The 10,867-nt window shown below is 35.9% G+C and overlaps 1 protein-coding gene and 1 pseudogene across 1 annotated transcript; both read right to left on the bottom strand.

The window, feature by feature from the left end:
* Positions 1 to 1,696: 1,696 nt before the first annotated feature.
* LOC107423786 (cathecol O-methyltransferase 1) lies at positions 1,697 to 6,904 on the bottom strand. The gene is made up of 4 exons (XM_048478728.2): positions 6,256 to 6,904; positions 2,626 to 2,936; positions 2,328 to 2,392; positions 1,697 to 2,204 (listed from the first exon to the last, which is right to left on the bottom strand). Exons 1-4 carry the CDS (start codon positions 6,714 to 6,716, stop codon positions 1,908 to 1,910), a joined length of 1,134 nt encoding a protein of 377 aa, XP_048334685.2. The 5' UTR covers positions 6,717 to 6,904; the 3' UTR covers positions 1,697 to 1,907.
* A 1,827-nt stretch (positions 6,905 to 8,731) lies between these two features.
* LOC125418229 (caffeic acid 3-O-methyltransferase-like) lies at positions 8,732 to 10,399 on the bottom strand (annotated as a pseudogene).
* Between the last annotated feature and the right edge of the window lie 468 nt (positions 10,400 to 10,867).

The raw sequence follows: 10,867 nt of genomic DNA, 5'->3' as shown, positions 1-10,867 counted from the left end.
CCTTTTTCTTTTTTAAAACTACATCAAGTACACTACCTAATAGATATTAGATTTGGAAGCAATCTAAGAGAGACTTGAAGAGTGAGATATTTCGCGTTTCATTTTTCATTTGCCTACGTTGTCGTTGGCCCGGAAGCTGGATTTCTCTATGTCGCCCTCGTGATTTTCTGGGTTTCTTCTTTCTTTGTCTCCATCGTTTAGGTGACTTTCTTTTTCCTTTATGGTTTGGCGGAGATATGAGGTGGGATGTTTTTTTTTTTTTTTTTTTTTTTTTCATTTTAACTGCAGGTTAGGTTTGTTGGGTTTTATTAATCTTACTTTTGTAGAAACTTTATTTATGATATTGCTTGACATTGTTTTGCTAAATTCAACAAGTATTTTACTTTGAAGATCAATTTGATTCAAGATGGTCTATTGTTTTAACTTCACCATAACATTGTACTTTTGTTGAAGAAGATGTTCTTGGAGATATTACGATGGCTCACAATCCATTTGTCATATAGTTGCCAAGTATCGATGAAAATGATAATGAGGATAAATGTGAGAGTGACTATTATTGTAATGACTGTAAGGGGAGAAATGTGCCTCGTCAAATCTTAAGAACAATGGTAATATTTTTTAAATTTTCATTTACTAAATTACAAATTTAATAATGATTAATATTTTATTTATTTTGCATAAGTGTTAATAACTTTTTTAATTTTTCCATATACAGTATGAGGGTGTAATATTGTAAACAAAAGAACGTCAACTTCTATCTCAATGAGTATGCATTCAAGGAAGTTTAATTAATATTAAATTTGTTATGAAAAATACAATAGCTTACAAATTATGTAAAAATATGTCAATGAGATGATATTTAATTTATTTGATAATTAATTTGTTATGACAAAATATTTATTTTAAATTTTTGTATTCTAATTATTTTGGATGAAGCTAGTTTTCGTTTTTTTGTATTTTAATTATTTTTATATTTTTATTAATTTAATCACTTTTCATAAAATTAAAAAAAAAAAAAAAGAAGGGACGACGCATTAATAAATAATGCGTCGCTAAATAGGCGACTCTATTAATGCGTTGCTAAAACTATTAATGTGTAGCTAAATAGTCAACTCTATTAATGCGTCGCTAAATAGACGACTCTATCAATGCGTCGCTAAATAGGCGACTCATTAACGACTAATATATTTAGCAACTCTATATGAAACAGTCGCTAATATATTTTTAGCGACATTGTTGTGAAACATCGCTAAATAAGGGTCGTTATAAGTGGATTGATAGAATACGTTGCTAAAAGTCAATATGCATTGCTAAAAACTAAAAGATAGGCAATTATCATACTGTGTTGTTTGTTGTCTTATGGATTTAGTGACAGGAAGTTATGCGACTTTGTGCGATACATCGTTGTTTATTTTGTGCGACGTATTTATTGTGTCATTTATCAATGCGATTCTAGTAGTGATCGGAAAGGCATATTTCAACTACTCATGGATCATCAATAATTTTTTTAAAACAAATTAAACCTTGGTATTCAATTCGTTAAATTAAGTTATAAATATAATCAAAACAGGAACTATTTAATGGAAGGGGAAAAAAAAAAAACACTATTAATTGAGATTAAAAAACACCATCGAGTGAAAGATGGCAATTTAGTAATAAAACGGAAAAAAAGAAAATTACGTGAGACTTTTTAAATTGAAGTTGTTATTAAAAATGAGTCTATGGAACGTGTCAATTGCAAAGAGGGTGGCGACTGATGGTAGCTTAGATGACAGACAACTTTTATTTCAGTTTGAATTCTATCAATCTTATTCTGGTTAATTTTTGGAAAGAAGCATTAGTTTCAATTACAAGGAGCAAAGCAAGAAGCCAAATGGAAAGCATTCTCATAAGTAGAGGTTCTGGCTCTATTTGAAGAACTCCATAACCCAGAAGGCAGAGACACAGCATACAAATTTGACGCCCCCAAATCCAGAAGCAGTTGCCAGAGCAAGAAATTCTTGTTTGCTCCTCTCCTTCCCTCCTGGGTGTTGAGTCATCATAAGCACATTCACTTCGGAGACGCGTTTCACTTTAGCACTTGTCTCCGGCTTAACCGGAAGAACTGCATCCACAACAATCACTTTTCCATTTTCTGGAATCGCATTGTAGCAGTTTTTCAACAGCTTTATGCATTTCTCATCGTTCCAATCGTGCATAATCCCCTATACAGAATTAACAATATTTCATTAATTGTAAGCAACTCAAACCAACCAAATATATATATATATATATATATACAGATAATGCTTAATTTGTTGGAAATTTGCAAAATTAATCATTATTACCTTCATGAAAATGGCATCCCCGCTTGGGACATTCACAAACATATCTCCTCCTACATGTTCCACACCTACAACATATACATCAAAAAAGTAAAAAAATAATAAAATAAAATTGCCTACTTTAATTTCTATATGAGATTTACAAAAAAAGAAAAAAAAGAAAAAAAAGGAAAAAAAAAAAGAAAAAAAAAAGAAAAGGTTTATAATATGTAGCAAATTCAGAAGAATCAATACAAGATCAATGATAGACTTTGTAAACCAAAATTGTCATACATACATATATATATACATATATGTATACCTGGATAAGAAGGGGCATGTTTAATAACATGAGGCAAGTCGAAATTAATGCCCTTGATATGTGGGTATGTAGAAGTGATATTCTTAAGGGTCACCCCAAGACCACCACCAACGTCAACCAATTGTTTGATGTGCTCAAAACCCTTGTAAACCTCGAGCATCTTCTTTGTAATAATAGCAGTGAAATTGTGCATTGCAGTGTTAAAAACCTGATTGAATCTGGGGTCCACTCCAGGATACTCAAAGGCGTGCATTCCATATACCCTGTTGAATGGTACTCCACCTTCAAGAATTGCATCTTTCAATTGGGACCTGTGTTTTGTAACACCCCGTCCCAAATCGCACCGGAATCCGTGCACGTTGACCGAGGTTGATCGTTGACCGTTGACCGTTGACCGAAGGGGGTCAAAAGTTGACTTTTGAGTCGGTGAGAATTTTGAGTTGACTAGGGTACCGTGGCTAAGTGCACGATGCCACGAGTTCGTAGACTGGTAGCACGTCAAAAATGGAGCTACGGTTTGAAAGTTATGGACGAAACAAGTTGCGGTCCAAACTGTCCAAGGGGTGCCGGAGTTGACTTTTTGTTTATGGGGAATTGAGCTTTGACTCATGCATGGTTGTGAAGTGCTCGTCGATACGAGTTCACAGACTAGCGGCACGCTCAAAACGGACATCCGGTTAAAAAGTTATGGACGTTTGAAGTTTACCGGATACCGTATTATTTTAATGTTTTTTGGGTCGGTGAACAGTGAAAGACATGTCAGTTTCTGATTGGTCCACGTGGCATGAACAGTATCATGCAGGGTTTTTATTTGTTAAAACACTCGGGGAAGAGAGAGAAAGAGAGAGAAGAGAGAGAAAGAGAGAGAGGAGAGAGAAAGAGAGAGGAGAGAGAGAGAGAGTCACCGGCCGCCGGCCATTTTCACGTTTTCCGGCCTAGTTACTGTACACGCGCCAGCCAGCCAGATTGCCCACCTCAAGTCCGGCCTACCCACCAAAAATCACGGCCATCGGACCACCGACGCGCTGGGATCGGAGCGTTTTCCGGTGAGGGGTCGGAAATCTTCAAACGGTGATTTCTCCGCCGTCCGACCTCCGTTTTGCTCACCGTCGGTCCCGTTGGATTGCTCTCCTCACGATCTACAAATCTGCAAAATTTCACAGCCAACGGCCACTGCCGGAAAATACTGTTCCGGTGACCGTTGCCGGTGACCGTGGCGGCCTACCGGAAAATACTGTTCCGGCGAGTACCCGAAAATTCCGGCCAGCTCCAGTCCGCAGTGTTCGACCTCCTGAACCCAAATCCGACTTCCGTTTCCACCAATTCGCGACGGTTTGGGAGAATTGCGGAGCCGAAACCCGGAAAGCTTCCCGACGAAATTCAAACCCCGTCGGGTACGATCATCGAAAATTAAGACCGGATCTATGATTAGCATCACTCGAGCTTCGATTCGGTATATAACTCGTAAATTCTAGATATCGTTTGTGTTTTGACCCCCCGGGTACCGGGTATTATTTACCCGAATAAAATATTAATTTATTTGACTGTCTGTGAATTTTGTTCTAGGAGCACCGGTGAGTCGTAGAATTGATCCCGTAGTGGATCATGGGTTAATTGCGTGCTCCAGGTGAGTGACCCACCTTCAAATTAATTTTGGGGAATTTAATTGATGAATATATTATGTGTGAATTAAATATTTGGAATTTAATTTCTATGTGCCAAATATTCATTGGATTTATTGTAGAATTATTTATGAATTTCTTGGATTTAAGAAAATGCGAATTCTACAAATTTATGCCGTGTGGAATTATTTTATGGTTTTGAGGATTTTGAAATTGGTGTGGTTTTAATGGTAAATTGGGCACGATTTGATTTTCAAATATTTCAAGGAAAATATTTGGTTATGTTGGTGATTTCAATTTTTATGAAATATGCCCATAAAATATTATGGGATTTGATTATGATATTTCGAGAAATTATTTATGCTTGGAAAAAATGTGGATATTTGAATTGATGGATTTGGGAGTTGGTGGATTTGAAAATCATGGAATTTATGGTATGGATTATAAGGAAATTGTGGAGAATTTTCCGGTTCAAGCGGATGGATTATGCCCGCTATGCTTATGAAAAATGTGAAATTTGTTTTATGATTTAAATTTATGGATTTTATAATTTTTAGATGCACCGTGCACGTACTGGTGTTCTGATTATGTGATATGGTTAGTGTGCACACGGTTGTGATTAGCGCGCAGGTGGGTGTGAGTAGCGCGCGGTTGATATTATGAGGGTGTCCTGTGGATGCCATCGGAGAGGGCGGCCACCCCCCTTTGGCCGGGACACCAGGTTAGCAGCGGCGCTGTGGGACGCCACGCGACCGTATGCCGGTTTCTCTCTATAACCTCCTGTCTGGCGGTACCTCAGGACGCTGGGTACTGTTGGCGCCACTGGTATATAGTGGGTGCATCAAATGATTTTCAGAACTGTGTTTTAAAAATAAAATGTTTGGAAACTGAATTGGAATTAAAAATATAATTGTTACCGCTTCTGGTATTTAATTGATGTCTTGGTTTTCGGGGAATATGGATAAAGGGTTTTGTGAAATTGTTTTAAAAGGGGAACCTTTCCAACTGAGAGAATTGTAAGGGTTTTGAGAGAAAATATTTATTCTTTATACTTATTACTGTGATATTATATGGTATAGTAGTAGGGTCGCTCACTGAGATGATTAGCATCTCACACTTTTAAATTCCGTTCCTCTAGGTACCAGGTTGTCGGTGTTCACTCGGAGCGGACTTGATCTTCCTCGCTGTTTTAGTTCGGCAGTACCCTGTTATTCTTTTATTGCAGTTGTAATATTTCTTTCACTCTTGTTGTATTTATTTTGCACTGGATTACTGTATTTATTTTTTTTAAGTGCTGCAATTTGTGGAATCGATTTGTAGTACTGTGGGAGGAATAAGGGGATAATTTTAGAAGTGTGTTTTCAGTGCAGGGAATTTTGTGGTAAGTAAATCCCTTAGGGGAGGCTCTGCCGGATTTTCCGTTGGAAGGTTCGGTAGGGTTTCCCTGGGATCAGGGCTGTCTAGGGTTCCGGGGAAGGAATTCTGGACGGGTCCTGACAGTTTTGTGTAACATTAATTTCATCAGAATTAGGCAAACTCTTCTAATATTAAAGTAGTTGCATGGTGGAATTTTTATCTTATTTCTCTTTTTTATTTATTTATCAAAACCTTAAATTTATTTTTTGGAGGCTAACCGGATATGGTGAAAAAAACTAATCAGGCACAGGACAAAGAGTTGACTTGAGAACCAAGATTTCTGTTAACAACAATTACACCACCAACGCCTGTCATAAATTAACTTCAACTTCGTGATTCAAATAATCCCAAAAGTGTTAAGTTGATGACTTCTATTAATCCTATTCAAGACCAACTAACTAACTGGGAAACATGATCTAGAAAGCGTTTAGAGCTTCGATCGATCAAGCTAGTAAATTACGTAATTGTTAAACTAGGGGATGTGTTTGGCACACGAACCATTAAGTGATTCTTAAGTTTCAAATCAATGGAATGATCAATTCTGAAAAGAACAAAGAAGAAAAAAAATAATTATTGAATACAAAAAGCAGACCAGCTAGCTAAGAAGACTTTATCTTGCATGAGCGACACCAAGGGGCCCAATGAAACACCGTCTTTGTTGGTGACAAAGAACTTGGAGACTGGACCAAGACTGTATAGCCTCTGCAACTGCAAAGAGCCATTAATATTATTATTGTTATCATCAGCAACCACAGAGCAGTTGAGGACAGAGTGGCAGGCCAAGAGCCTAAGGATGGAGTCCAGCATGGTGGGTGCGTCAGGGTTGTTGGTGCCCAAGTGGGCTGCAATCTCTGTTGGGGAGAGCTTTGCCCCTTCACCTTCTTTGCTTATGATATCGAATATGCCCAGCTCCACAGCGCATTTCAATGACATGGACAGAGCAGAGGAACTCACCAGCTGCAAAGCATAGGAGAAGCTTTCTTCTTCTTCTTCTTCCCTGGTTTCGTGGTCATGGACTGTTTGGTTGTTTTCTATTTCCAACGAGGATGCCATTAAAACTTAGAGCTGAGAGTCACTCAAATTTGCTTGGAAGAAGAGGAAGAGGAATTGCTAACGCTTGTAAGAGCACAAGATTAGTGGTTGGTGATATATTAAGCATATGTTGCTGCTGGGATGGACTTTTCATATCGGAATGAGATCTTTCAACCACCTTCGTGAATTTTATAGTTTTCCTGAAAGTAAATATAACTAATAAATTAGTTGTTCAAAAGAATAATATTAATATGACTAAGAATCCACCTCCAATTTCCATTACTATGAGTACTTCTTTACGAAACTAGAAGTTTTCCAAGCCGGCAACTACTTCATCATTTACTAATTAATACCTGACTGAGATGGGTAGGAAATAATAGCTAGTGACTATCTCAATTGACAATTCCATATTTTATCTTTTTGTTTCCTTTTTTCTAAAAAATATGTCATAGGCATTGAGCTTAATTGATTGTCTTCTTATGAAACACGCTATCTGCATACCATAATTAACTTAAAAATATAATTATAAGAAGAGAAACATTAAATTAATTATTAATGTGGCAGTAAAGGTGGTAAAGCCACTTTCTTTGATTATGTCAAAGGAGAATCCAAAAAATTTGAACTCCACCAAAGAAGAACTCAATTTCAATTTTGAACTCTACCACCTCCTTTCAAACCACCATATGCATCTATAAATATGCACATCTCATCACTTTGAAAATTATCCCATTTTGAAGAAGGGTCGATTCCATTTCTCATATAGAAGCCAATTCCATTTTGAGAGGTGAGAAACATGGAAGCAGAGAGAAAGGAGATCGTATTAGAGAGAGAATTAAGAAAGAGTTTCTCCTAAATATTCGTGTCTTTCCTTTGTAAAAAAAAAAATATGTGTTTTTCTCCTATTATAAAAAAGGTAGTATTATCAACTATGCTCTCCTTATTTTAAAGAGAAATTATTATAATATTAGCAACAATGACAATGTTAAGTCATTCTTCGCTTTAATCTTACAAGATTGCCATTCATCATTGTTACCTAACTTCATTCTATAGACTATACTGTTCAGGTAAACAAGATAAAAAATTTGGAAGCTGAGTTTGCAGTTGAAATAGAAAGAGCTAGCTGAATAAAATAGGGTTAACGATGGCAATTTTGTTTGGCAAAAAAATAACTTATATGTCATTTTGTTAATGTGTTCAATTTTTATTTTTGTTATTTTTTTTTAAATTTATATATAGTTTGCTTGTCTTAATTATTTGTTAATGTTAACTAAAAATATTTAGATTTTGTTTGACATATTATAATTATATTGAAAAGCAAGCATATGATTATTGAATATGTTTCAATAATTTTACTAGCACCAGCAACCCCGTTGAAACTCTATAATCCAATAAGTAAACACAGAAGATCCAAATTTACGAGTCTTATTAGGGTTTAATTTTGCCTTTCAAGTTTAAGGGGATTCCCTTATACAGATAAGAACTCCCTTATTACAAAGATACGTGTACAATTTAAGTATCATTACTTTTACTAAACACATATTATTCCCATAGTACAATTATGGAGATTATCTGTAACAAGATTTTGTACTTTACACCCTTTTTATATAGTAAATGTACGACAAGATTCTTATACTTTATGTCTTATCCAAAATTGAGTTGCAGGCCCTCCACTCAAAAATTTTAATTTCATTTGGGATCTGTAACTTTCATAATGCTCGCCTTGAAATTTCTTTTGAGCTTGTACCGCCGATCCTAGAAGCACTGCCAAATCTCCGAGCCACCCAATATCTTGGTCTAACTTTATAACATTCAGATGGAGTAAAGTGCCAAGCTAACCTAATAACCAGCAGCATTGTAGGTAGTTAATGATAATTGTAATCCTATAACATATAGAGATATACCTTAGATATAGTCATTATCAGGTTATTATATTATCACATAGTTAGGAGACTTATCAATGCTTTACATCTGTGTGTAAATACTTCCACAATGATCAATGCAAATCATCCTTTTGAATCATATCATTCTAAACTCTTTCACAACCGATCATGAACACCCAATCCACCAACTGGTGTCTTCAAAATAATGAAGGCCTCATACTGAGAAAAAGAATTCTGTACCCTTTCACTTGCCCATCCTCCTGAGTCAGTGATCAATTCCGAAACTGTAGCCTCTGCATTTAAAAATCCTTGGCGAAAGAACATATATCTTGAACCAATGCCACCCAACCAAGGATCTCGATACACTCTACTATTATGACCATTCCCTACTCTCCAAATCCAACCATTAGATAACACAACTCTACCCAGATAATACTCCTCCACAAAAAAGATGGTTCCCATCCAAGGCCAGCTGCCATAAAAGAGGAGTGCGGACAATATTAAGCCGTCCTTTTTACTCCAATATTATTGCCACCATTAGCAATGCTAGTAAAACTTGCTCGTGCACATGATACCAGTTTTTTTTTTTTTATTATTATTTACTTTTTGCCAAAACCAATACAACTTTCATATATAAAACATAGCCCACATTTTTTTTTTCTCTTTAATTACAATGTTGTCCTTTTTCGTTTTTGACGTTCACACCGTCCTCTTTTCCCCAGTTCTCACTCTCTTGGTTTTAAAAGTTTTATAATAATAATAATAATAGTAATAGCCACACAATTAACTATAAAATGTGTCATTTACTATTGTATTTGAACCAAAAAATTAAAAATCTTAATTTGTATACCACAAAAAAATATATATATATATATTTTTTATTTTGAATACAAATTATATATATACATATATAAGATAATAATATGAGGTTTGGAAAATTTGCACAATTCATTACTTTCAAAAAAATGACATTCCTGCTTGGTAGACTCACAAACATATCTCCTCCTACATGTTCCAAACCTGCAACGTGTAAAAAAAATAAATTAAAAACTAATTTATTTTAATAAAAATAAAATGTTTTAGGATATAGTAAATTCAAAATTGATAAACATGAGAATTAATAAAACAACGGACTCATGTACCTTGGACAAGAAGGGGCATGTTTAATGACATGAGGTAAGTCGAAATTAATGCCTTTGACTGGTGGGTATGTGGAAGTGACATTCTGACGGGTCACCCCAAGACTACCAACATCAACCAGTTAGCTAAGAGTACTTTATCTTGTATGGACGACACCCCAGGGCACAATGAAACACCATCTTTGTTTGTGACAAAGATTTGGACACTGGAGAAAGACTGTATAGCCTTTGCAAAGAGCCATTATATTGTCATCAGCAGCAACCACAGAGCAGTTGAGCACAGAGTGGCAGGCCAAGACCCTGAGGATGGAGTCCACCATGGTGGGCGCCTCAGGGTTGTTAGTGGGCATCTGGGCTGTAATATCTGATGGGGAGAGCTTTGCTCCTGGACCTGCTCTCCCTATGATATTGAATACGCCAAGCTCAATTGTACATTGCAATGACATGCACATTGCAGAGGAAGATCCCAGCTGCAAAGCGTAGCAGAAGATTTCTTCTTCTTCTTCTTCCCTGGTCTCATGGTCATGGACTTTTGAGTTGTTTTCTGTTTCCAATAAGGAAGCCATTAGAACTTAGAGGGAGCTGGTTTTAGTCAATAACACTGTACGATGAACTTTTAGTTTCACTCAAATGCTTGGAAGAAGACGAAGTGCCATCATTTCTGGTCAAAGAGATTAAAGGCCAATATTACAAGATGGCGTTTTCCATCCACTACGTGAAAATTAATATCTAGCGACACTCACTTAGCGACACTTAGCGACGCTATAAAACAAATGCGTCTGAAAAAATAAAAACGCGACTTTAAGGTTAATGCATCTGTAAAAATTCAATAAATATACGACGTATCCAAAAACTGTCGACCTCAAAAGGTCGCTAAAAACAAAAAACATGCAATACGTCTGTTAAGGGTCGCTGAATGTAGAACTGACCAGAATCGCCATTAATACTGGAATTATACTGTACGTTTAAATGCTACTCAGGAAAAATGAATACCAACCACTAATCTATGTTTACATAACCATAGAATTTAATTATACCAGGTTGTTGTTCAATTATATAATTTTTCTTGTATAGCTTATTTTTGCAAATCTCTTAAATAGTATTCTTTTATTTCAACTACAAATAACCAATAAAAATATTAGAGCAACATAAC

This window comes from Ziziphus jujuba, chromosome 7, assembly GCF_031755915.1.
Source record: "Ziziphus jujuba cultivar Dongzao chromosome 7, ASM3175591v1".
NCBI classification, from domain to species: domain Eukaryota; kingdom Viridiplantae; phylum Streptophyta; class Magnoliopsida; order Rosales; family Rhamnaceae; genus Ziziphus; species Ziziphus jujuba.
Note: the sequence above shows the minus strand (reverse complement) of the source record. Positions and strands in the feature narration are given on the sequence as shown.